The sequence below is a fragment of the Ochotona curzoniae genome, unplaced genomic scaffold (genome assembly GCF_017591425.1).
Source record: "Ochotona curzoniae isolate NIBS_2020 unplaced genomic scaffold, NIBS_Ocur_1.0 patch4, whole genome shotgun sequence".
NCBI lineage: Eukaryota > Metazoa > Chordata > Mammalia > Lagomorpha > Ochotonidae > Ochotona > Ochotona curzoniae.
The window spans coordinates 1,137,718-1,165,488 of NW_024466972.1; the positions used below are offsets into that span (position 1 = coordinate 1,137,718).

The 27,771-nt window shown below is 48.3% G+C and overlaps 1 protein-coding gene across 2 annotated transcripts; it reads right to left on the bottom strand.

Moving 5' to 3' along the window:
- Positions 1–8,756: 8,756 nt before the first annotated feature.
- On the bottom strand, positions 8,757–16,814 carry LOC121167602 (outer dense fiber protein 1). 2 transcript variants are annotated; one of them, XM_040997106.1, is made up of 2 exons: positions 16,542–16,814; positions 8,757–9,340 (listed from the first exon to the last, which is right to left on the bottom strand). In XM_040997106.1, exons 1-2 carry the CDS (start codon positions 16,812–16,814, stop codon positions 8,888–8,890), a joined length of 726 nt encoding a protein of 241 aa, XP_040853040.1. In that variant the 3' UTR covers positions 8,757–8,887. The 2 variants fall into 2 exon arrangements, with proteins under 2 accessions (XP_040853040.1, XP_040853039.1); XM_040997105.1 differs by having other exon boundaries at positions 8,757–9,338; positions 16,495–16,814.
- Positions 16,815–27,771: the final 10,957 nt, after the last annotated feature.

Sequence of the window (27,771 nt, forward strand, 5' to 3'; positions counted from 1 at the left end):
ATCTATCTTTTCCCTTCTCTATGTGCTTTTTCCTTTCAAATAAATGAATGTTTAAGGTGACCCAGGCACACCTGCATCTTTTCTTCTTTTTTTTTTTTTACAACCTTGTACACAATTCAGTTACTCAAACATCTTAATATGTAACACCTTTTCATCAACGGTGTGTTCTCTGTACCTTTTGTTATATTTATTAGTATTTATTAATGAATTTATTTGAAAGGTAGACATAGGAGAGAGGTCTTCCACCCTCTGGTTTTACTTGCTTAATGGCCGCAATGGCTGAACAGGCCAAGGCCAGGAGGAGCTGGTGTCCCTGGTGGGTGGCAGGGACTGAGTACTTGGGCCATCCTCGCTGTCACTGGCCCTTAGCAGGGAGCTGCATCAGACACAATGTCTCCAGCAGTTGAGCTGGTGCTCTCTGATGTGGGGTGTGGGTCTCCTGAGGGGCAGCTTATCTTGCCTTCTGCCACATGTCCGGCAACTATTCTTACCCACTTTAGCTTTTTGGGCTGTTGGCCAAGGATCCCAACTTGGTCAATCTCAAGTTTCAACTCTTTTTCTCTTACTTATTATGTCTCCATTGACTTTCTCATTTTGTCTCCTCCATGCCTGTGGGCTAGGAGAAGGAGGGATGGGGAAGAATGGAGAGGGAGATTATTTGCCACTAACCCTAAAGTTCAGTTTCAGTTCCTCTCTGTGCTGCTGTGGGTCCCCCACGGCTCACCTCATTGTGGGCCTGATGAGCCTGCCCTTGGCCTCAGGTCTCCCTTTGGAGTTGGCCAGGGGCTGGGGAGAAATGAGGGGTGGCAGGTCCTTCAGTGCACTGCATCCTTCTCCATCGCAGGTCCTGCCCGTCAGCCACTGGGCATCCACATCACAGTGTCCCCACTGCCTCTGCCAGACACATGAGGCAGCAGTGTCCCCCTGGGGGTAATTACAGTGTATCCTGTTACTCACAGGATGCTACCCACACCTCGGTAAAGTCACTTCCTGCCAGAGCTCAGGCTGAGCGTCCTTGGTCAAGAAGCAGAGGGAGCCAGAAAGGTGTGGCTGCCCCCAGGAGAGCTAAAACAAAGCAGAGACTCAACTGCCCAAGGAACTGAGGTATAAAGTCCCCACACCTTCAACTGCTGAAGATAGAGGAAGTCAAAGGAAGGACTTGGGGACCCCAGCCCCTGAGTCCTCCAATGGCCCTGTGGGTAGTGGCTCTATCCTTCAGGGGCCACTCCACAGGACACCTTGATAAGGTGACCTGTCACTCTTGGGATCCAGCTATCTCGCCCACTCGGGGAATTTTGGTCTTGGCCGTGACTGCGTCCTGTCTGGTTTCACCTCCCGGGTTGCCTATAACAGAAACGAGGTTTCTCCCACCTGGTAGAGAGAGCCTCACAAGTCCATGGTCAGGGTTACTCATGACTGGTACTCATGATGCCAGCAGGTGACTAGGCTACTAAGAAACTGACTTCCTCTTCCCGGGCAGCCTTTAAGTTGTTTTACTTCCATAAATTCTTTCCTCCTGCGTTTCTGCCACCCTCACCCGAATCTCCAAGGGCTGCCAGCTTGTCATAAGCACCCCTTTGGTCCCTGTGTCCTTGTTTTCTGTGGCTGTCAGTGGTGTGGTCTGCGGGATTCTGTGCCTTTTCCTAAGCATGTGGACTGGGTGACCTTGGCCACACATGGAAATCATGGGAAGAGCCACGCCCTCCCATTCCCCAACCACCAGTCATTAGAAATCTGGGCTCAGGCCTGGCACAGTAGCCTAGTGGCTAAAGTCCTAGTCTTGAACATGCCAGAATCCCATATGGGTGCTGGTTCTAATCCCAGCAGCCCCACTTCCCAATCAACTTCTTGCTTGTGGCCTGGGAAAGCAGTCGAGGACAGTCCAAAGCCTTAGGAGCCTGCACCCATGTGGGAGACATGGAAGTAGTTCCTGGCTCCTGGCTTTGGCTCAGCTCAGCTCGGGCCATTGTGGCCACTTGGGGAGTGAATCATTGGACAGAAGATCTTCCTCTCTGTCTCTCCTCTCTGTGAATCTGCCTTTCCGATAAAAATAAATCTTCAAAAAAAAAAAAAAAAGAAATTAACATTAAAAAAAAACAGAATTAAGAAACCTGGGCTCTTCCGGACAATGTGGGACATGTATGGAGTATTTCTCCAGCCCAACAGGAAGCCTTGATCCATTCCAACCAAGATGGCCCCAACAATCACAACGTAACTGGAATAAAACAGTGAACACAGTGTGTTTGTGTCTGCCTCGGGAGGGGGGAGCGGGGCTTCTACAGATGCCTACCTCCTTCTGCTAAAGCAGCATTCATTCTCTCCTGCTGAATATTGGGATTCTTGCTATGTTGTGCTATTTTTAATACAAAACAGTTCTTGTGGTTTTTTTAAACTTTTTTTAAAGGGCAGATTTACACAGAGAAGGAGAGACAAAAAGGTCTTCCATCTGCTGGTTCACTCCCCAAATGGCCACAACAGTCAGAGTTGAACAGATCCAAAGCCAGGAGCCAGGAGCCTCCTATTGGTCTCCCATGTGGATGCAGGGCCCCAAGACTTTAGGCCATCTTCAGTTGCTTTCTTAAGCACATAAGCAGGGAGTTGGATGGGGAGTGGAGCAGCCGGGACACAAACCAATACCCAGGTACTCAAGAGAGAGGATTAGCTAACTGAGCTAAGGCGTTTTCCTCCTCCCCCAAGACAGTTCTTTATATACCAAAGAAACCAAAGAGTTTTCTAGAAACTCTAAGACTTTTTGCCCAAATTCACAAGCTACAGGTCAGGTCGGTGTTTGACTTAGTGGTTAAGCAGCCCACCTCCCATATCTGAGTGCCGAGATCTTATACCCAGTTCTACTTCCAAATGCAGCGTCTCAACTACCATGGTCCTTGGAGGGGAAATTTACAAACCAGAGTCAAATTCTTCCTGGAGTGTTTTTTCTTGGCTTGTCCTTGAAATGCAATTGTCACTGAAGTTTGAGATGGAAAGAAGGGTTATTTCCCCTAGAACATTCCAGGCTAGAGACATTTTGGGTAGTTTGATGCCTGGAGGTCCCTATTGCAGTGCCATGCAGGGCGCATGCCCTTGCCCTGGGCCATGTTGCCTGCTGGCAGAGAAAAAGATGACCTACTGCAGATAGACCAACTGCCTTAGGAACTTAGGCAGACTGCTGAAGGCACACCCATGGCTCCATCATCCTGAGGCACACCCATGGCTCCATCATCTGTCCAAGTTAAGATTTATGAAGCCTCAAGAAGTGGTAGAAGATCTCCTAGGATTAGTAGGACTATTGTGTGAATCAGGCTTAGTGGGGTTCAAGTCTTGCTGTCACATCGTATGCATGCATAGGGTTTAGAGGCCTAAGCAAGGGACACATTTCGATGCTGGTTTATGGTTTTCAGGTTAGGAGCTACTAGCACACCGTTCATCTCCAGATGGGCAGAAGCACTTCTGGGTCAGCATCAGAAAGAGTTGCTCCCTGAGGGTCACTTCTCTGTCTCCACTGTGGTCACCATCATGCAACTCACGCAGGCCTCTGCTGAGAGCTGTGCTATGACAAAGCCTCCACATCCTGCAAGTGTCGCTGGAAGTCACCAGAGTGACCCAGCAATGTCCTCCCCTGCAAGTGTGTGTGTGTGTGTGTGTGTGTGTATGTGTGTGTTGAGCAGAGTGACACAGAGGTAGAGCTAGAAAGATCTTCCATCTGTAGGTTCACTCCCTGAAATTTCACAGAAGGGGGAAATGGGTACCAGGAGCTCAATCCGGGTCTCCTATGTGGGCGCCAGGGCCCGACTGCTTGAGCCACTAGCTGCCTCTCGGGGTGTGCACTACTACAAGGCTGCGGTGAGGAATGGAGCTGGGCTTTGAACCCAGGCACTGACCTGGCAGGCAGGGTCCCAAGCCCCAGACACCTGCCCCTCCATTATCAGTTTTCCTCTTCCTTTCAGCACAATGTCCTCAGGCAAGGGGCTCACTCAGACTGTTCCTTCTTTTTGAAGTCTGTGATACTCATGTGTTGGAGAACACAGAAAAAAAGGTATTTCTGAGAGAGGTAATTTGAAACTCAGTCTGTTTTTTTCTGGAGACCTAAACAGCTCAATAAATAAAATTATGATTGGGACCTGCGTGATGGCTCAATTAGCTAATCCTCCCCTTTGAAGCACGGGATCCCATATGGGCACTGGTTCATGTCCCGGCTGCTCTACTTCCCATCCAGCTTTCTGCTTACATGCTTGAGAAAACAGTAAAGGCAGGCCCAAGCCTTGGAACCACATGGGTGACTTTGAGGAGGCTCCCAGCCCCTGGCTTCGGTTCTGCTCATCTCCAGCCATTGCAGCCATTTGGAGAACGAACCAGCAGATAGATTTTTGTTTCTGTCTCTCCTTGCTGTAAATTTGCTTTTCCAATAAAATAAAACCTTTTTAAAAATTATTTTGGGGCCCAGGGCATGGCCTAGCTGCTAAAGTCCTCGCCTTGAATGCCCGGGATCCCATATGGGTGCCAGTTTTAATCCCGGCAGCTCCACTTCCCATCCAACTCCCTGCTTGTGGCCTGGGAAAGCAGTCGAGGACAGCCCAAAGCCTTGGGACCCTGCACCCATGTGGGAGACCTGGAAAGAAATTCCTGGATCCTGGCTTCGGATCGGCATAGCATCGGCTGTTGTGCACATTTGGGGAGTGAATCATCAAATGGAAGATCTTCCTCTCTATCTCTCCTCCTCTCTACCTCTCCTCCTTTCTCTGACTTTCCAATAAATAAATAAATCTTTAAAAAATTTTTTGTGGGGCCCGGTGTGGTGGCCTAGTGGCTAAAGTCCTCACCTTGAACACACCAACATCCCATATGGGCATCAGTTCTAATCCCAGTCCAAAGCCTCAGGACCCTGCACCCGCATGGGAGACTTAGAAGAAGCTCCTGGCTCCTGGCTTTGGATTGGCTCAACTCCAGCTGTTGTGGCCACTTGGGGAGTGAATCATCAGATGGAAGATCTTCCTCTCTGTCTCTCCTCCTCTCTGTATATCTGATTTTGCAATAAAAACAAATCTTTAAAAAATTGTATTATGATAACTGAAAAAGTCAACTGAGAATCTCTAATGCCACTTTATAATTTACACTACCTGAGTTTGGAAAGAAATCAAGCAACACATGATGGCCATTGGGTATGGATTCCGTCATCCTCTGCCTGAGAAACCTTCTCTTCATAATATAACAAATAGCTTCTTGGTTCTAGACTGTATATCAGGAACAGTCGGAAATTTTGATATCTTCATCTCCAATCTTTTTTTTTTAAGAGATTTATTTGAAAGACAGAATTACGGAGAGAATGAAGGAGAGAGTCACCATTTGCTGTTTCACTACCCCAGTGGCTGCAGTGACAGGAGCTGGGCCAATTTAAAGCCAAGAGCCAGGAGCTGCATCTAGATGTCCCACATGGGTGCAGGGGCCCAAACACTTGGGTCACCATTCACTGTTTTCCTAGGTGCTTTAGCAGGGAGCTGGATTGGAAGTGGGGCTGCCAGGATTCAAGCCCATGCCCATGTGGGATGCTGGCCCTCACCTCCAATGTTAACTCTACAATATCTGCCAAGCACATTTGTTTTATGTAACTGGTCTTTCTTCATTAAACACATACTGGATAGTGAAGTAGCTCTGAGCTTCCCTCATCTTCCAGTTCCCATGTATGTCAAGTTTTGGGTTCTGTCCACTGGACTTACTCTTGTTTACAATCCCCTGCCCAGTTAGAGCAGGCCAGATGCTTTTGTCACTGGATGCTGATCTGCAAAGTGGCTCTTAAAGGCCACTGCAAAGCTGGCCAAGCCTGGGAGTCTACCCAACCAGCCAGAGGCAATCTCAGAAACAGGTTCATTGGGCCTGGTACGATGGATCAAGGCTAAATCATTGCCTCCCATATGGGTGCCAGTTTGTATCCCAGCTGCTCCAGTTCCCATCCAGTTCCCTGCTCGTGGCCTGGGAAAGCAATAGAGGGTGGCCCAATGCCTTGGGACCCTGTACCCACATGGGAGACCCAGAGAAGGCTCATGGCTCCTGGCTTCAGATCAGTTCAAGCCGCTTGGGGAGTGAATCAGCTGATGGACAATCTTTCTTTCTGTTCCTCCTTATCTCTATAAATCTCTCCAATAATAATAAAACAAATCTGAAAAAAAAAATGGATTCATCTTCACCCTACTCTCGAGAGCCCGTCGTGTTGCAGGATAAGCCCTTGTGTGTGCACTGCCTCAAGGTCTCAGATGGGGCCCCATGTCCAAGCCCTGCTTCCTTTTTGGCTTGTGCCACCTCCCACATGGCCACCTCCTCTTTTGGAGAGCACTTAACTGTCTACCATACAATTTGTTCTTGATTACACACTCTCAAGTGTTACAGCAGTTATGTCACAGTGTCAGCCTTGCCTTCACCCATAGAAACTGCTGGAAAGGTACTTATTGACAGCAGCCCCTGGCACCATGCCTTACCCGGAGCAGGCACTCAGCCCATGAATGTGTGGCTTTCTATCCAGTCTCATTTTGTGAGAATGATGAGCAGATGCAAGCAGCCAAGTCAGTGCATGCCAACTCCGGTTTCCCTGAGGGGTTCTCCAAGGCAGTGACATCAGTGGTGTGTGTTGTGGGGCTGCTATGGCCAGTGCAGAAGCCCCCTGACCTCTTGTGATCTTTGCAAATTCACTTGCCTTCTGTGTTCTCTACCCTTCATTCCTCCACAGCACCCTTCTTTGCGTTCAATTTGAGGCATTTGCAAAAAGAACATTGTCCTCCCGCCTCCTAGTGGCAGGCTACAAATGATGAAATCTGATTGACTGAGGGACAGATGAATGGATGAACCACTGAGCTAGCAGGCAGGATGGGTAGGGGAAACAAAAGAGTTGTATATGCCTAGGAGTGCACTGGGAAGACCTCAGACAGAGGACAGAGGGCTCTATGTGCTAAGGGATTAGGAACCCAATGAGAAGAGCCAGCGCAATGGCTCAGTTGGTTAATCTTCCCCTTAAAAGCACCAGGATTTCTCTCTCTCCTTTCTGTAACTCTGCCTTTCCAATAAAAATAGGGCTCAATGCAGAAGCCTAGCAGCTGAAGTCCTTGCCTTGAATGTGCCAGGATCCCATATGGGTACCAGTTCATATCACAACAGTCCTGCTTCTTTCCCATCCAGCTCCTTTCTTGTGGCTTGGGAAAGCAGTCCAGGATGGCCCAAAGCCTTGGGACCCTGCACCCATGTGGGAGACCTGGAAGAAGCTTCTGGCTCCTGGCTTCAGATTGGCTCAGCTCCGACCATTGTGGCTACTTGAGGAGTGAACCATCAGACAGAAGATCTTCCTCTCTGTCTCTCCTCCTCTCTGTATATCTGACTTTAGAATAAAAATAAATCTTTAAAATAACAAAATGTTAAAAATCTAACCCAATGAGAGTCATTGACATTACAGGGTTAAAAGTTTTCAAAATAATATTTAAAAAATGCAGACCTTGGACTCTATTAATGATCATCTGATTGAATCATAGCAAACAGGGTGACTCTCCAATCTTCTGCATACACACGTATGTCTGCATGCCTGTGGTTGCTGGGTCGTTCGTTTTTGAATGTGTTCAATGTTTTTTCTCCACTTACGTTAGAGGGCCACTACTTCTCTCAATTGAACAAAATTTATGGACTCTCACCATTAGCATTCTTCACCCTTGAACTTGAAGGCAACTTTAAAGACTGGGAGAGCTTTCTGCTCCCATCCAGACTGTCTCGCACTTGTGGCTCACCAGGGGAAGCCTTACCATCTCAATGCCCAGGCCGTAACCCTAGTCCATTGTACATCAGCAGTACCTTTTTTTTTTTTTTTTAAAGAAAAACATTTTTAAATAGCACACATGCATATGTTTGGTTTTTGTCTTACATTTTGTTTGGCATTGTGTTATTTTTAAGATTTCCCAAATGATTTTCTTGTGCGACTGTGGCTGAAGCCCATGACACTTCTCCCCTCCCCTGACCATGCTGATAAATCTAATCAAAGACTCACGTGCAAATTGGAGGGTTTTGTGGTGCTAGAGTCAGATTCAAGGCCAGGCCCATTCGGATCCCTCCCCATCATCTCCGTCTTCTTCACTCAGTCCTGTCCCAGCAATCCTGAAGGACTGGCGGGCTGCATCCGCAAGAATCGCAGCCCAGGGGAGCTGGTTACACGACCATTTGACTCCCAGGAGTGGGAGTCATTTGCTCCCACTCCTAAACTGAGCCACTGGGCCTGAAAACAGGCTGAGGGCTTGAGAAAATGGCTGCAAGAAATCCCGAAGAGGTTACAAACCAGCCCAAACCAGGGCTGGCGGGTCCCCAGACCACAAAAATGAAGTAATATGAGTCCCGTGGCCACATTACCCACCCTCCAGTGGAGAGCATCCTCCAGGTTCCTACTCACCCCCCTGGTCAAAACCCCAAGCCCGCTGCATCTGGGGAGTCCCAGGATTTCCCAAGAAGTCTGGGGAGATGGCTTGTCTTCAACCTTCACTCTTCTGCTTTAACAGCTTGGTTTCTGGGCAGAGACGTTTCCCTGCTTGTTTGGGCAGAATCTGGGAAATCTCATTCTGCCTTCCCACCTCACTCCCGAACTTTCTGAGGTCGCTGGGTGCAGAGAAAGGCAGGGGAATGTAGATGGCACCACGTCACCTTCCATTTCCATCCATTCATTCTTCCAGTACCTGCTAACTCTGCACCCCTGTCCTCCCCTGGTGAATCGAACCGAAAATTTCACACACACCAGCAGCAGATTGCACTGTTGTATTTAAGCTTCCTATATACCTACACTACACGGGCCATGGGAAGGGGAAGAGAAACGCTGGAAGAGCTGCCTGGCTGGGCTGACTTCTAAGCTAAGGGTGCCTACATCCGTAATGCTTTACAAGATCATCTTCCTACAGGAAAATCGGCTTCCGCAGGGGTAGCAGGGGTTGCAGGGGTCACATGGGCTGCAGGGGCCGCAGGGGCCGCAGGGGCTGCAGGGGCTGCAAGGGCTGCAGGGGCTACAGGGGTTACAGGGGTTGCAGGGAGAAGCACAAGGATAGCAGGGCGACTCGATCTTGACACAACTGCCCAGCCCGTAGGAATAGGTCACGTCCTTCTCATCCACACACGGGGGCAAGCTGAACTCTTTGCAGATGTTCATGTAGCTGTACTTCTTGGAGCCCAGGCAGTCGTACCTGTTCTCCCGCTCCGCTGACACACACACCTTTCCATCCTTCACCCGGACTTTGACCTGGTCGGGTTCAAAGCCGCACACGTTCACAGATCCCAAGATGTTACTGCTACAGCAAGAGGAGGCCAGGATTCTGTTGGTGGTTCTTCTCAGCCTGGAATTGGGCAAAAGGAAAGGGTAGAAAAAAGGCACTTAAATTTCAGCCATAGCCGGGGAAGCCATATGTCAATCTCTAGCAAACTAGGTAACAAACTGTATCAAATCAGAAGAGAGAGCCACACTGCCTACCCTCCTCTTCCCCCAGGGAAACCTCTGTAAACAACATGCAAGTGGCTGGTTTTCCATATCTTTCTACTACTGCATTTAAACCCCAGCTCCTGCTCTTAAAGAGCCTTGGGTGCGTTCTTTCTATGCTTGAGTTTCCTCCTTTGTAAGATGTGGGTATTAACAGTGCCTCCACCGTAGCGCTGCTCAGCGGCATAGAGACCGCGATGGAGTTTCTCTTGGCATTGTGCTTGGACCCTGAGCAGCTCATTTTATTATCTCATCCACGCCTTATGGTCAAGTTGCTTCTCTTCACTTCAGTTTCCCTACCTATAGAATTGAGATGCCACCAGGGTTCTTCAGAAAGTTCATGGAAAACGGAATTAAACTTTTTACTATGGTGCCAAAATCTTTTTTTAAAATTCATGTGCTTTTTTTCCCCCACAAAATCCTTTTCCACGAATTTCTTAAAGGCGTGTATGATGGTAGTTTACCTCAATGAGTTTTTAAAGTAAGCCTTCAGTTAGTAATGCATGTTATTTGCAGTGGTGCTTAGCACATAGCAAGGGTGTCGGTTTCTTCCTCCTCTCAATATTCCATAGGAAATACTAAGCATATTAAAGGCATTATTTCATTTAATCTCTCCCATAGCTCTGTGATATACAGATGTAACATCCCATGTCACCATGTAAGCTTAATTTGTACAGCTTCATTGTGGAAGACTCAAAAAATTCAAATCAGCAAAAAAAAAAAAAAAAAAAGCGGGGGGAAGGATATTAAAAATACCCATAATCTCATGAAACACTTAATATGATGGTGCTAGACTTTGAGTGAATCCAGATAGCTTTGTGTGTTTTAATGAAATCCTCTTTTGGGATAATGCCCTTGATTGCTGTTTCTCTCATGATTCTAAGGAGTGCTCAGAATCCCTGGTTCTGAAGGCCAAGTCTACTAAAGCTCCTTAACAATATCAGCAAACGGCAGGAACTCAGCTCCGCTTCCCCCTCCAGCCACAGAAACATGGGTGATCTACCACTAGCCTTTGTGGTGTGACATGCCACTAGCCTATTTTTTAAAATATTCATTTATTTTTATTGGAGAGGCAGATATACAGAAAGGAGGAGAGACAGAGAGGAAGATCTTTTGTCTGATGGTTTACTCCTCAAGTGACCGAATCAGCTGGTGCTGCACTGATCCAAAGCCAGGAGCTGTAGCTGTCCTGCAGCGATGGACTTGGTGCACGGAGCCGATAATAACACGTGTGGACCCTGACTGATGGTCAAAGCCGAAGTTTATTAGTGGCATCAGACTTTATACACTGAGGGTCATATGGGATAAGGGAGGAAGTATTGAGCTCATCAACAAAACCCAGTAACAGTTTCTATGCTTTTGTTTGGAACTCCTTTTGTCTTGTATATTCCACCAAGTGTTCTCACACACATACTGTCCATTCAACTGTTCTTATACAAATGATATCCAATCAGGTATACAAAAGGTAGCCATTCGGTTGTTCTCATGCAAATATTAGCCAATCAACTGTAATCCTGTGCTCGCTGACCTTCTAGGGTCACAATGTCCTCCTATAAGGAACCAGGAGGTTCCTTCAGGTCTCCCACGTGGGTGTAGGAGCTAAAGGCTTTGGGCCATCCTCAACTGCTTTCCCAGGCCGCAAGCAGGGAGCTGGATGGGAAGTGGAGCTGCCTGGATTAGAACCGACAGCCATATGGGATCCTGGTGCGCTCAGGCGAGGACTTTAACCACACGCCTGGCCCGTCACTAGGCTTTTGTGGTATGACATGCCAATAGCCTTTTGTATGTGTGGGGTTTTTTTGTTTTGTTTTGTTTGAGATTTATTTTATTCATTTGAAAGCTGAATTACAGAGACACAGAATGACAGAGAGAGAATCATCCATCTGTTGGTTCACTCATCAGGCCAACACCAAGAGCTGGGAGCTCCTTCTGTGTTTTCCATGTGAGTACAAAGGCCCAAGGACTTTTTATCTTCCTCTGCTACTTTCCCAGGAGCAGTGGCAGGAAGCTGGATCAGAGGTAGAACAGCTGAGACTTGAGTCAGTGCCTATATGGGATGCCAGCATTAAGGTAGTGACTTAATGTACCGGGCCACAAGCTGGCCCCAAGGGCTGTCTTTCTTACTCAAGGGATGACAGGATTTCCTGGACCATACTACAGAAGCAAGCAGGAGAATAAGCATTCTTTCTGCTGTGAGGACTCACAAAGATGCCGGGAACCAGCCCAGACACAGCCACATCCTCAGCCTGTACTAGAGCGGCCAAGCCAAGGCGGGATACCCCAAGCAGAGATGCTCTCACAGGCATCTCCTTGGTGTGCGTGTGAGATGAAGGGTGAACTTCTGTTCAGTTCAGAGCTTTGCACATGAGGTGAGAAGCATGAAATCCTCTACTGAAGGTCAGGCTGGGCCTCAAGGATGGGTTCCAGGACTCTAAGCAGGATCGTCAGGACCCCCGGTGACTCTGCCATGGTGACTCTGCAAGCCAGAGCTGTCATGCCCCATCCCTGTGGGAGCTGCCTCCATAAGCCCAGATTCACTGACAGCTCCACCTCCTGTCAGCAGCTGGAGTCCCAAGGAACAAGTTCATGTGTGTTACTTCTCAGGTTCCTCCCTTCTACTTTCTTGCCATGATCCATCCATACAGGAATCTCAAACCACTTGAAAACATTGTGGCCAGGTCACGCCTCTTCCTCCTCTTGCTTCTAGGTCAGTGGTGGGCAGCTAGGATGCACGGGTTTACAGAAAAACTGCAGGAGCCATATTTTATACATCAGATGAGGTGCTGAACTTGAACGTGACTCTTGCCTGCAGATGTACTGTTCACCCTGTGTAGGAGTTCCCCTGGATCTCTGGGTAAAGGAAGCTTGGTGACAAAGTTTAGCCTTGGGAAACTGAGGGAAATATGCCCACCTGGTTCTTTGCAGAAGCTTAGTAAGAAAGCCAGGGGAAGACTAGCAGTCGGTGGATACCTGTGTCTGCCATGCTGGGTGGCCACTCGTCCCCCTGTGTATTGGGATGTCACTGCCCACAGCTGTGACAAGTGATCCATCCAGCCATCTCCACAAAACTGAATCCATCCCACCTTGTGATGAGCAGAGGAGAGGCCATGAACGCCGCGTCTTCCCGGGAGCAAAGGGAGGCTGTATCTCCTGAATTGAGGTCTGTTTCAAAGACCTGTTTAAATTCAACGCCTTGTTTGCAATACCTCCTCTTCTTTTTCTTCTCCCCCTTGCCTTCTTTTCCTGCCTTTTTTCTGTTTTCCAGACAGCAGGTAGCACACTCAGGTGCCCCTGACTCCATGGCAGAACTCCTCGAATGGCAGGTGGCAGAGTCCTACGCCCAGTGTTTCAGATATAGCAGAGAAGTGAAAGAAACAAGAGTACTGACTTGAGTGCCTACTAAGGAAGATGCAGCCAAGGACCAATGTCCTACCATATCTGCTCTGACGAAACACATCCATCCATCAGTCAAGTCACTCAGGAATGCTCAAGAGGTGTAGCGGGGCTGGTAAGACATTGTTGACCCAGGCTTCTGAGCACCCAGACACACAACAGATGCACTTTCACCCTGGAAACTGGTATTTTTCCCAGGCAACTACTGATCTGCAAGTCCTGTTTTCCCATTGAGTACTGGACTTCCAGGCCAGATCAGCCTGACATTTGAAAGGCTATGTCCTGACAAACCAGGTTCCTGGCATCCCTGCAAGGGCTGGGAAGGCATGCAAATGGAAAACCTGCAGTAAGGTTTCACACCAAGGATGGTGTGAAAAAAAAAAAAGAGTCAACGTGATATTTCTGAATCAGTTTAGTCATGGATCAGAAACTAGCTTACAGACCAGAAGAAAAAGAACTATTTCCCAGGAAGGGGGAAAAAAAAAAAAAGAGAAAGAAATTCAGAATTGGACTCCTCCAGGCTGAGACTGGGATTAGAGTTTACTATTTCTACCCAGTCAGGAAAACTGGATCTTAAGGCTTGTAGGGGGCACGAAGCCCTTCAGGACAGTGACATGTCAAGCTGTCAGCAGCAGAGCATTGGAACGTTGCAAGGTGTCACAAATGGGGAGAAGACAGGCTGGGTGAGAGAAGGGAGGGCAAATGTAGGTCTTCCTCAAATGGATACGAAGTTATCAGTTTAGAGATCTAGAAGTTAATGTGAAGCCATCACCACCCTCATATATTGCCATTGGCAAAGGGGGAAAAAATGATCAATTAAGTCCCAGACGCCGTCCAGGAAAGTGGCACAAACCAAAGCAAGCCTTCTCTCTTGGGTAAGTCACATGGCTGAGAATTAAGCGGGAAGTGGCAAGAAGAAAGGGCTGCCTGGAGGAGGCGAGGCACACACAAGGCAAACACCAGAACACATTTGTGCTCTTTTTTTTTTTTTTTAACATTTTATTCATTTATTTTGCAAGTCAGAATTACAGAGAGGAGAGATAGATACAAAGATCTTCGATCTGCTGGTTCACTCCCCAGATGACTGCAATAGCCAGGGCTGAGCCAGGCAAAACCCAGGAACTTTGAGTCTCCTACATGGCTGGAGTGGACCGAAGCTCTTGACCATCCTCTGTTGCTTCTTGGCGCATCAGCAGAGAATTCGATGGAAAGTTGAATAGCTAGGGTTTGAATTGGCATCCATATGGGATGCTGGCGTGGCAACTGCGACTTTACCTGCTGTGCCAGAGCGCCAGCCCCAGACAGCATTCTTACCTGCAGAGTCTGGGAACAGGTAGCAGCCCAAAGAGAGGCTGAACAAACCTGGATCCAAGGTCTCCAGTATCCCAAGGTATGGGGAGAGTGGACACAGACCTGCCCACAGAAGCTCTGAATTTTTCAAATATTTTTTAGAAAATGTTTATTTATTTGAAAGGCAGTATTAACAGAGACAGATCTTTCTTCCACTGGTTCACTCCCCAAGTGGCCACATGGCCAGGGCTGGGCCCAACCAAAAATGGGAGCCTAGAACTCTGGGTCTCCTGTATGGGTAGCAAGGTCCCAGATACTTTTGAGTCATCTTTCACTGCTTTCCCAAACTCCTTAGCAGGGATCTGGATGGGAAGTGGAGCAGTCAAGGCTTAAACTATGGTTCATATGAGCTGCCAGCATTGCAGGCGGCAGCTTAACCTGTTGCACCACAATGCTGGTCTCAGAATCAAATACTAAGAGTGCCAATAATTTAACTTAACATTCTAAGTAGTAAAAATAAATCGTGACTCAAAGAGTAGGTAGATGATGTTATAGGCGATAACCCCATCCATCCCAGGTCCTTTCCTGACCTTTGGTGACTGATGGCCCAAGCAGTAACTGTCTCATTGCCCTTTCCAAATGGGATATCACAGTCACAGTTGTCAAGGACTATCTCCACCCATCCACCCATTCATTCATTCACCCACTCATCCATCTACCCACTCATTCATCCCCCGACCCATCCATTCACCCACCCGCCCGCTCACCACCCACCCACCCACCCTCTTACCCACCCTCTTAGCCACCCATTCACCCTCTTACCCACCCATTCATCCACTCATTCATCCCCCACCCAGTCATTAATTCATTAATTCATGAATCCCCCCACCCATTCATTCATCCACCCAGTCATTATTCATCCACCCACCCACCCATTCATCCACCCATGCACCCACCCACCCATTCATTCATTCATTCATCCCCCCACCCATCCATTCATCCACATCCATCTCTTTACTTGACCACCCACTCAGCAACACACCTGTCCATCCATCAATCATTTCTATCTAATCCATTCCCTAAATCTGTCATACAGCTATCATTTACCACTATCCATCAATCCATCTTCTATTCTTCTATCTATACATATATATTTTAAAAATAATAGCATATTGAGGGACTGACATGGTTCCCTAGCGTCTATAGTCCTCGCCATATGGGTGCCAGTTCTAATCTTAGTGACCCCGCTTTCTATCCAGCTTCTTGCTTGTGGCCTGGGAAAGTAGCTGAGTATGGGCCAAGGCCTTGGGACCCTACACCTATGTGTGGGAGACTCGAAAGAGGCTCCTGGCTCCTGGCTTTGGATCAGTGCAGTTCTAGCCATTGCAGTCACTTGGGGAGTGAATCATTGGACAGATCTTTCTCTCTGTATATCTGACTTTCCAATAAAAGTTAAAATAAATCTTTAAAAAATAATGGTAGCATATTGAACGCACTTTTTTCTACACCTTGGTTTTCTTCTCACCTAAGATACCAATATATAAAATGCTTCATTAATCCTTTAGACATTTGTATATTATCCCAGTGTATGGATGGACTGTAATCTATTTAAGCAAAGCTCTCATTTCCATCAGTAGCAACAGATTAAATGCTGTATGCAGAAAATTAGGAAAGGAAAGCTTTCTCCCACATAAAAAGTCATCAAACCAAAAAAAGTTAAAGTGACTTTTTCAAATCATCCAATTCAACCGAAACTCTTTAGAAGTCTTTTCTGAAAGCTGCGTTTCTGCAGCTTATTCACATAGCCTTCACTAGGGCTGGAGGAAAGGGATGCAAAACCTTCCCGACTTAATGTGAAGTCTTTGGAGTTGGGAGATGGGAGAAAAAGCCTAGGAAATGTTTCCATTGTTTAATTTGCTCCCCTGCTTGAAGCAATATTAAGGATTTGATCCACCATGATTACTTCTGCGGTCATTTCTGAGTTCAGAAGCACTCGAATTGCTTCATTCATAACCTGAAAAGAATGTTTAGTTGATGGCTTTTTTAATGACACCCCTCATTTCTGCTGATCATTTGCCACCTCATGGATTAAGCTGACACACCCACCATTAAGCCACCAATACCCTTGCCAACTGACATTATTACATTATTTGAGACTTTTAAAATACCTTCCCTGCCCCTATTCACTCCCCTTAATTCGTTCCTAAGCCACCAAAGTTCTTATTTTGAGCCCTTATTATCTATACTCAAAGTATAGATTGCCACCTTCCCTCCTTCTTTCAATTGATAAGGCTAATCCATCAACTAGAAAAACTTAAAAAAATTTGGTTTACTTGGCAAGCTCTCTCTTTTCATCCTCTATGGCTCGAATCGCTTTCCTCTCCAGACTCCTGAGAGATGGTCGGAGACAGTAGAGCTTGTAATCACACAGGCAGCAGGGGTAGATGTCGCAGAGGCCACAGGAGCGCGACCGCTTCGAGTAGCACAGGCAGTACGGGTACGGGTGCAAGTCACAGCAGCAATAAGGATGCATGTACAAGTCGCACAGGCATCGTGTGCTGAGTTCGTCAATGCATCTCAGTTGCCTGAGTTCTCTGTCCACCTTCTTTATGTCCCTTCTAACACTGTCCAAAAGACAACTCAGTGCAGCCATTACAGTCACACCTTATTGTTCTGGGAGTACCTTTGGAAATGGCACTCGGGGGGAAAAAATTGTTCTAAGCTCTTCTCAGGAGTTTCCTTTAAAAATAAATGAGGCCCGTGTGATTCACTTACTTTAAGGCTTGTGGCCTGTGACCTCACCGCCCTCTAGGGATGTCATAATCTTCTGGTTGCCATGTGAACAGTACACAGTCACAGTGATGCCTGGCAGAGGCCCTCCTCAGGGTTACACAGCTACCCCAGAACCACACTCATGTGGACATTTCATTCCTTTTGGTGGTTGAGTGGTTCTTCCAGGCAATCACTACTGCCTGGGTTCATGTTTAATATCTTTGAACATGACACCAAGCCATGGCTGCACAACTGTTTGTTAATGTTGATGAGGGCCATGGCAAGAGTTGCTTGGCCCCTATTTCTGTGTCCCTTAGCTCTTGTCCTTTTTACTCTATAATTTATTTGAGGCTCCAGGCAGGTAGAATATTGAGTTTTTCTTCAAAGTCAGCCCTTAACCTTTCTACTAAGTCAGCCCTTGGCCTTCCAATTCCCAAGACTCTGAGTCCTGCGCATTCTTCATTAGCAGGGGTCCTAGTTATCCTAGAACATTCTCTTATCCACTGGGGGGAGGGAGAGTCTTGCTGTTATTTTCCCATCTCTCCATCCTCACAATCTTATCTTTGATGGCTACCTCGCCTATTCCTGATCATTCCACTAAGCCTCCGGATGGCTCATACCTGACTGATGGTTTTTAATACTGTCACAGTGACTGCCTACAGCTTCAAGAAGCTAACTTCCCTAAGCTCCTCCTTCAGCCAGTTTCCTGCACTCTCAGTTGGACCAACATGCCAGCCCTCAGGCTCCACTTCTCGGCTCACTGTACTGTAACCCACTTCGTCCTTTCCCACCACTTGCTTGCTGTTCAGTTCTCAAATCCCCTTTTCACACATTAGGGCATCTGGTCTAGAGGACAAGCAGTTAGTTGAATGTGACACAGGAGAGAGGGACCAGGGCCAGAGCTGAGGAAACTAGTCAGCCAAACCAATAAATTTAAACTTGATGTTTAGCCCCGTGAAGAATCATTGCTTTTCCTCTCTGTTGCGGGAAGTGGAAGGGTAAATGAGCTAGCTACACTGAAGGTGAACTGCAATGAGGCAACAGGAGTTGGGGCTTCTGCTGAGAGCTGTCCAGGCTGGGGCTCACAGCCTGGGGATGGCAAGGAGGAAGCTGGAGGGACTGCCTTCCCCCATACTCATTCAGGCCCCATCACCTTGTACCAGAGTACTGGTCGAAGGGAACCCTGTTAGCTCCCAAGCTTTCCCCACTCTGCCCACCTCAAACTTTTCCAAGTCTTTTCCTGTTTTCTTTAAAAAAAAAAAAAAAAAGGACCCAAATTCTTCCAATAGAGCCTCCCCTCATTATTATAGCAACTCGTGACACCTCAGGCATAGCAACCTTCCTGGAAGGCCACATATTTCATGGTCTCTCCTTGTTCCTTCCCTCTCATTTAAGGGCTTATATCACACTGTTCTACCTACTGCGAATCCTAACTTCCCTCCCGCTGCATCTGATCTGCTTAATTCCTAAGATACTCTTTAGAATCTCTTGTTGTATGGCCTCGAACAGCCTTCTCTGGCCCCCAAACTGACACCCTCAAGCCTCCTACATGCTTCTTCCGTGCACTCTTTGTTTCTCCAGCTAGACTTGAAGCCATGAGGATAAGGTCCATGTCTACCCTGACTCACCCTCAGATACCCAACACAGTGCCTGGCACACAGCAGGTGACTTCAGTTAATTCACACAAATCAGTGAACAGAACAAGGGTAAAAGGATCAGAAATGACTTCCAAGGGCTCAGTGGAAGACTTGTGGTGCCACTGGGACGAAAAGACACTGCGAGGAGGGGCAGTGTGTGGGATCTGGAATGGGAGGTGACACCTTCAAAGCGAGGAGTGTGGAGAAGCCCATCATCCAACTGGGAGTGGGCGTTAGACGGAAATGAGGGAGTTCCGGGTCATTAGGATCCTGAAAGTGGACACATTCCTTCAGAATGAAAGAGGAGGTTGACTCTTGAAAAATAACTGGAAATGAAGAAAGGGGCTTATGAAAGTCTCATGGGAGGAGAGACAGAGAGTTAAGAATCCCTATGGCAGAGTCCCTCTTCCAGGCTGAGGCCACAGCAGGCATCCCCCGTGCCTCTGCGGTCCCCACACCTGACCTCCTGTGAAGCCCCCTTCCACGCAGGTGAAGTGCGCTAGTAAAGAAAGCCAAGAGTCGCTGGCACACTAGAAATGAGGGACTCAGAAAGCAAATTTGAATGACACACTGTCATGGACAGAGGCCAGTGTCTTTCTAGGAGGAGTCCACCCAATTCTCCAAGGGGTGACCATGTTCAAAGGAGCAGCTTATGCTCTCCTGAGCCGTGCAGTTAGCCAATGATCGCGTTCTGCTGTTAGTTCCCCTCCAATTCCATCCCTGAGCAAATGTCAGCAAAGGTTGAGACAGGCAAGCCCTGCGTTTCAGACTGCTAAATACACAGGTCTGGGAGCTTAAATACACACATCTGTATTTCCATGGCACATTATGAAGATGGTGAGAGCTGTATTTCAACTACGCTTCTTCCCTTGCCCCATCTCCCCAGTGAGCTCATGCTTTATTAGCAAGTCAAGTGATTGAATAAAGTGGCTCCTTTAAGAACAGAGATGTGATCTGTTTGTATCAGGCAATATTGAAATTATCAAAAACCGTGAAAATTCGTAAGACTAATTGGATAGGGGCAGGTGGTGTGACACATCAGGTTAAGCCACCACCTGTGACACTGTCACGCCATGTGAACACCAGTTCCAGTCCTGGCTGCTCCACTTCTGATCCAGCTCCCTGCTAATAAGTCTGAAGAAGCAGCAGCAAATGATCCAAGTTCTGGGGCCCCTGCATCCACGTGAGAGATCCAGATGGATCTTGGCTTTGGCCTGGTCCAGCCCTTTCCATTTTAGCCATTTGGGGAGTGAACCAACCAGTGGATGGAAGAGTCCTCTTTCTTTTCAGCTTTACCTTTCAAATAAATCTTTTTTGTTTGTTTGTTTAAAGCAAAGATACTGTTCATGCAGCTATTGGGTCAACGGTTAGTGCTTAAATATTAAAATTAAACATACAGTGTGTTCTCAACTCTGTTATACAATGAGTCCACACAAGGCAAATACCCTGCAAAAATGAACTGCAGTTACCCAAGTAGTTGAGTTTTTAGCCTGGGGTTTCAAAGGATGTTTTGGACCAATCGGGGTGGCCCTGACAGAGGTCGGTTCCAGGGGCGGAGTCCAGCACAATGCCTAGTAGAACTAGAGAGGGCTCCAGCTGTGAGAACCCCAAAGCTGCTGGGCCAGGGCAGCCCAGGCTGGTGAGAGCTCCACCCCCAATACAGTGTGTTCTGGATGCTGGACAAAACTCTGTGGGACTCAATGTTAGAAGCAGGTGTTTTTGACTCAACAGGGACACAGCTGAACAAGTTTGCCTTGAGCTGCAGATGAAGCTAAGGACTTTCAAATGAATGCCCAACTGAGTTAAGACATTGGGACTCTGTGGAATTAAGAAATTTCTGCCAGCCAGGGTATAAATGATATGATTTGCCTCCCCAAACTCCTGCAGCTTTTTCAACTATCTGCTTGGTTTCCCAGGCATATTAGCAGGGAGCTGGATTAGACATGTGGCAGACAAGCCTAGAACTGGTGCCCCCGTGGGATACCAGAGTCACAAGATCATGGTTTCACATTGTGCCACATTGTCTTCATTTAAACTGTTGGTAATGGATTTAAGGGTGAAATTTGATCCAAAGATAGGGTGGGTTTGGGCCTGTAGGGAGTCTTGAGGTCAGTGGGGTATGCCCTCAGAGAGGGGTTCCTGGGAGGTTTGAGTATTTTTTTATTGGTAGTTTGATCTGGTTTTTCTCTCCTACCTAGTTCACACAGCATAAGCAGGCCAACTTCAGACCCTGCACTAGGGTTGCTCAATCCCACAACCTCAAAACCAACCTCAAATCGTAAGCTGAAATAAGCCTCTTTCCCCAAGAAATTGCTCTCAAGTGATTCAAATTAACAAGAAATTTAGTATCCAGAAGTAGGATTGTGGCTATCAGCTAAGCCTAAATAGAGGGAAGTTTTAGAAACCTGCTTGCTAGGAAAGTTTGGAAAAGAATAGAGCAAGCTTAACATGTCATCTGAGAGTTTGGGCCACTTGCTGGAGACAAGGATGTTGGTGGGGATGTGGGCGGTTTAGGCCATACTTAGGGGACCTCAGATGGGGGCCACACAGGGAATGGGTTGAAGACCACATGTGTGGCACGGAGCTAAGGAGCCTTGGCTGTAGCATGTCCCTGTCTGGAGGGCTTGTGGGACACTGAACTGGCAGTTGGTGGAGACAGCAGCCATGTGTCTATGGCCACACATGGCATGCTTCACAGTGAGAATCATGGGCTGAAGGGGACAGAGCAGAAAAACTTGGAAAACTGGCAACTTGGCCAGAGAAGGAATGAGAGTGTGGACTGGGGATAGGAGATTGGCATTGAGGAGTTCAGGCAAAAGGCTATTAGGAGTTCATGAGAAAAGAGGATGGCAGAAAGACCCTGAAGGTTTCCCAAAGATCTTAGCAGCCCAAACTTCAAAGACTCCTGTGAGGCAAAGTCATCTCCAGAACGGGGCCAACAAGGTTACATGACTTGATAGACAGGGACTTGAGAGTTAAGACCCCAGTCTGTCTCCAGAACCTGGGGCTTAAAGGGAACAGGATTCAGGTTCCCCCAGCCACAAGCAGGGGCCTTGATGGGAAATGGAGCAGCTGAGACATGACTGGTGCCCAAATGGGATCCTGGCACATGCAAGAAGAGGATTTAGCCACTAGGCTATCACACCAGGCCTCCTCCCAACGTTTTTTGTCTGCGCCACAATGCCAGCTTTAAAGGTTTTTATCCCTTTAAAGAAAAGCCCTCAAAGGAGACAGCAGCCTGTGCCATCAGAATATTTCCCATTCCTTTTCCCCTTCCTCCATCACCCTCCAGAGGCCCCTTGGTGCTGAACAGGAGCAAGGCAAACATGAGGCCACAACTTCTTCAGAAGGACTGCCTGTCCTTACAGGCCACCTTGACTGCCAGGTCCCCCATGGGGGCAGTTATGGCCCCACGGACCTGCTACCGTCAGGATGGGTACAACGGAAGTTGGAAGGCAGGCACTCTGACATGGGATGCAGGTGTTGTTAATAAGCTCCCCAGGTGTCCGGTGTAGGACCAGCCCAGCCCTGGCCTGAGGCTGTGCGGGCTGTGGGCCAGCAGCACAGACGTCTGTGTGAAGGGGCTGGGCTCTGCTCAGCCTCTCCTGGGTTAAGACCCAGCCAGCAGGCAGGCGGGCGAAGGAGGCTGCAGGACTGCCCTGGCGGGTTCTGGTGAGGGCTTCTGCTCTGTCATCCTTCAGCCCACACAGCCTGGGGGTGTCCTGGAGATTTTCCTGATCATTCAGGGACACAAAGACGGGCGCTGAGGCCCGAGCTGGGCTGAGCTAAAGCTTAATTGCACGGCTGCAGCAGAGTTTGCTATTTTGTCATTTCCAGTGGAGGCTGCCGGGTGAGCTCCCTGCTCCCCACTACACCCACCTATCCTTGCAGCAAGACCTGGACAGGTGAGTCAAGGGCTCCTAAACCAGAGATTTGCAAATGAATCATCAGGGGAGCTTGTTAACAAGAAAAATTCCTGCTCACCCCTCCTCCTCCTCCCGGGTTCCCAGTTCCTTCCCCTGGGCCAGGGTGGGGGGTCCAGGAGTCCCCTCGTCTAACAAGCTCCCAAGTGAGTTTTCTCCAGCTGGTTCCTCCAAGCTGCTCCCTGCATTGTCTGTTTTCCCAGGGTACTGTCTTCCCCCCCAGAAGGATTCCTCTGGAGGAGGAGTGAACCAGCTTCTTCCTCCCTTTAAAACAAAGTGCTGCCATTTCAAAAACAAAACCTGGAGGAGGATTGAGTAACGCCATGCGCCGCTGGGCCCGCCACACTCGCGCTCTAAAACCTGGGAGACGCTGGTGAGTGACAGGAAACTCCCACGCACACCCTCCTTCTCCCTTCCCCACCAGGGCTCACCCCAGGGACTTGTGTGTGCGCGTGTGTGTAAATCATCAGATTAAATGTTGTAGTGACCCAAATTACATACTCGGCTCTCTTGAGGAAAGAGACTCCCTAGAATGAAAGCTCCAGTTCCCCGGAGCTGCTTAGCATCCAGAGCAGTGCGCGTCTGGGGAAGTGTGTTGTGCGGACATCACGAAGTAGCTTGAGGGACAAAGACAGCGATTCAGGCGCGTTCCCACGAGCCTGCTGTGTGACTTTCGGAACACATCCAGGCCTGGAACCTGCAAGCCGCATCCTCATTCGTAGGTCAGTGGCAAACCATGCAACTGAGAAAGGCACCAACTGCTCTTCCAAGTATTGGCAACGCACTTGAACTCACTGCTAAAATACCTCTACCCATCAATAATAGGGAGGGAGATCAGCAAGTCCTGTCCCGCTATCCAAACCAGATCCATCTTCCCCTCAAGGCTCACCCTCCCTCCCCCCCCGCCCGCCCTAGGGCCAGGTGAGGCCTCCCCTACAGGGCTTTTATCTTGGTTCAATGCATAACCACTCAAATCATTATGATCATAATAGTCTTTGTGATTGCGATTTACCCCAGCCAAAGGCACAGAAAATAAAGAGAAGAAAATGTCTTGTTCCAATGAAAGATGCTAGATAAAGCTGTAGTGTTTGATGGGTAGGAGGGTGGGCATGTGGGTGGGAAGACAAGGCAGCAGGTAAAAGAGGAGAAACTTCTAAACCTTGGGGCATTGACCTTCAGCAAGAGGTGGCCACCTGGCCCAGCCAGGACAGGCACCTTGGCTGGAGGAGCTATTCCTGCAGTGCTGTGTAGAGGCAGGAAGGCTGCCGCCTACTTCTGGAGAGCCTGGTAGTTTTCTCCTGGGAAAAGGCCTTTGTGTTCCCTTGAGCTTGACTTTTGCTAGTGTGTTGTACCTGTCGCGTGTATATATATGAGGCTGGGAAATCTCACCTCCCAGGCTTATCACCAGTTATCAGAGATTCAGCTGGGCTATGGGCCTCTGCTATTTCATCTGGAAATGAGGTTAGCATCCCAAATACCTTGGCCATCTTCTGTGAGTTAAGTAGAGCAAAATGTGTGTGTGTGTGTGTGTGTGTGTGTGTGTGCGCGCGTGCGTGCGCACCTGTGGGCATTCAGGGCATGGCAGTGCAGGCTCTCGGCAGTTCTTTTTTTCATGATTTATTTATTTTTATTGCAAAGTCAGATATACAGAGAGGAAGAGAGACAGACCTTCCATTTGATGATTCACTCCCCAAGTGACCGCAAAGATCAGAGCTGTGCCGATCTGAAGCCAGGAACCAGGAACTTCCTCCAGGTCTCCCACATGGGTGCAGGGCCTCAAGGCTTTGGGCTGTCCTTCACTGCCTTCTCAGGCCACAAACAGGGAGCTGGATTGGAAGGGGGCTGCTGGGATTAGAACCAGTGCTCATATAGGATGCTGGGGTGTTCAAGGCGAGGACTTTAGCCACTAGGCCACCGCGCTGGGCCCTCTCAGAGGTTCTTATTGCCTTGAACACACATGGCAATGGCACAGCATTTCCACATGATTCATCTTTAAAGGGAGGATGGTTTGCCCTAACAGCTAAGCCACCCACTGGAACATGTCTCTGGGTTTGAGTCCCTGCTCTGGCTCCTGATTCTACTTTCCTGCTAATGTAGATCCTGGGAGGCAGCAGGTGATAGTTCAAGGGATTGGATATTCAGAACTCAGCACTACAGTTCTGTGCTTAATTATCACACCATCATGACTCCTTGGGGAAAAAGGTCAAATTAATTGCACTTGTGCTTTCATGTGGTGCTTACGGTGACATCCTGACAGAGGATGTGAACCAGCAGGTGAGGCCAGGAGAGGAAACTGTCACCACGCTCACTGACCAGACTCTTCCATCAGAGATTGAAAGTGACCCGGACACTGGTACAAATAAACTGCTTTCTGTAGACAACCACAGCCAGAGTCCCCAACTGATAGTGTCTTAGTCCCTGGTCTCCCAGACCTCAGGATCCTGATTCAGAAAATGGTCACAATGACCCCTGCATCACAAAGGGATAGTGTGGCATTAGCAGACGGTGTGTGCCAGGCACCTAATACCATGATCCCCAAACCCCCTCAACACACACAGAAGCCCTCAGTATGTTCTAACTGTCCACTGCTCAGTGTAGGACTCCAGGGTATATACACCCTTCCCAAACCTAGACTTATTTTAAAAATCTGTTTGAATATTGACTTAAGGAAAGATAGGAAAGACAGATCTTCCATCCACTGATTCATGCCTGAGATGGTTGGGATGGCTGGGACTGGGCCAGGTCAAAGTCAGAACCCAGGAACTCCAACAGGGACTTCTATGTAGGTTGCAGGGGCCCAAGCACTCGGATCGTCTTCTGCAGCTTTCCTGGGTGCATTAGCAGGGAGCTAGATTGGAAGTGGAGCAATCAGATCTGAGCTCTTACAGGATGCCGGTATGGTAGGCAGCAGCTTAATGTGCTGTTGCCACAATGTCGGTCTGGTCCCTCATTTGAAAGTTCTTCATTGCCCTCTACTAGGGGTTCAGTTGGCCACCCCAAAAGATAATGTGAGACTTTGGGCCCTGTACTGTAGGCTAAACCTCCACCTGCATTGCTTGCATGCCCTATGGATGCTGGTTTGAACCCTAGCTGCTCCATTTTAGATGCAGCTCCCTACTGATGGGTTGAGAAAGCAGTGGAAGACAGCCCAAGTACTTGAGTCCCTGTGCCCTTATGGGAGACCTGGAAGAAGCTCTCTTGGAATTGGACCATCCCAACTTTAGCTGTTGCAACCATCTGCGGAGTGACGCAGAGAGATCCCTCTCTGTCTTTCCAGTTTGTAACTCTTGCCTTTCAAGTAATCTGATTTAAAAACAAGAAACAAAAACAAAAGAATAGGGAAGGAAAAAAGGGAGGCTTCAAAAAGATTTAAGGACACGGACTTCTACTTTTGATTCCATCTGCATAACCTTGTCAAGGTGCCCTTGCATGGGGAAGCCCTGCCCCCCAGGGACTCATGAATGTGGTGTGATTTGGGCCTAAGGTTTACATGGGATAAGCAAGTTAAGCCAGTTACACTGAGGCCATTGCCCTGGGTCCTCATCCTTCCTACCTGTGTCCTGATGAACAGGGGAAACTGAGACCCAGAAGAAAGACTGGCTGAGCTCACACTGGGGAAAGTGTCGGTGAGGATGGGGGACTGAGGTGAGGCATCTGCCACAGACAGCCCACTGGTCCACTCGCTCGCAGCCTGTTTCACATACCCAGCTGCCCGGCCTCCTTCCCTCCTGAGAAGGAATTCCTCTTGGTTCCAGCCACCCAGGTTGTGCTAAGTATCCCCTCATCCCTGGAAGCACACACCATGCTCCTTACAGAGCAAACTTGGTCGGAGATGGGCTGGGAGGGAGGCACGCTCTGGAAGCTGGGGCACAGCAGGGTGTGGAGACAGCTTCTGGCACCTGTTCCCTGTGCAATGCACACACATTTCCTAAATCAGAGCACCACAAACCAGGATACTTGGGCGATTCTGTACCACTGCTGCTTTCCATTTATATTTCCTTTGCTCATGTTAATTATTCAGCAGGTTTTAATAGCAGCCTTTTATCAAGCTAGCTTACCATTTATTTATTTATTTAGTTTTTAAAATATGGTCTTGAAGTCTCCATCTGGAGAGTGCCTTTAGCCGAGACAGTCTGGGCTGGTGCTGTGGCATATCCAGTAAAGCTGGTATCCTACACAAGCACCAGTTCGAGTCTAGCTACTTCACTTCCATTCCAGGTCCTGCTAAAGGCCTGGGGAAAGCCACAGAAGCTGACTGAGCGCTTGGGCCCCTGCACCCACATGGGAGACTCAATTGAAGCTTTTGGCTCCCAGTTTTAGTCTGGCCCAGTTCCAGCTGTTGCGGCCACTCAGGAGTAAGCTAATGGATGGAGGATTCCCCTCCCTCCCTCTCTAACTCATTTAGAAAAAAGAATATTTAAAAGTCAAGATAGCCACTAAGGTAGCAGAGGACCATGGAAAGCAGGTGAAGGTTATCAGGGGAGTTGAGGGGGAGAGGACCTGTCTGAGGGTGCCTTCATTAGAAAAATTATTTATTTATATTGGAAAGGCAGATTTACAGAGAGAAGGAAAGACAGTTTCCATCTACTGGTTTACTCCCCAAGGCTACAACAGCTGGAGCTCAGCTGATCTGAAGCCAGGAGCCAGGAGCTTCTTCTGGGTCTCCCACGTGGGTGCAGCATTCCAAGGCTTTGGACCATCTTCCATTGCCTTCCCAGGCCACAAGCAGGGACAAGAAGTGAAGCAGCCGGGGTATGAACTGGTGCCCAATGATCATCCTGGCACAGGCGAGGCAAGGACTTTAGCCACTAGGCTCCACACGGGCCCCAAGGATGCCTTCATTAAGATCCTGTCCCTTACATTTTTACATGGTGTTTCTGATTCAGAGTCATAGAAACAGACATGAAGAAGAATAGATACTTACATGGTGACCTTGGCTTTTTTTTAATTTTTGTTTTTGAAAAGGATGATTTCCATCTGCTCCTCCCCATCCTCTCCCCCCCGTCCCAGTAGTTTTTCTGCAACTCTTCAGGGCTTTGGTGGGGCAGTCTGAATCAGGCTGGGGCTGCAGACTGCCTGGGCTTGCTTGTGGCTGGGCTGCCTCCTGCACAGCCCAGCCTCTCCTCTAGCTCCCAGCTGGAGATGGGGTGGGCTGTGCCTGTCCTGGCTGAAGACAGGCACTCACACAGGTTCTTGATGGCTATAACCGCTACTATATTTGCAAAAATAAACTTCTCTCAATTTTTAAAAATGATTTATTTTTTTTTAAATTGAAAGA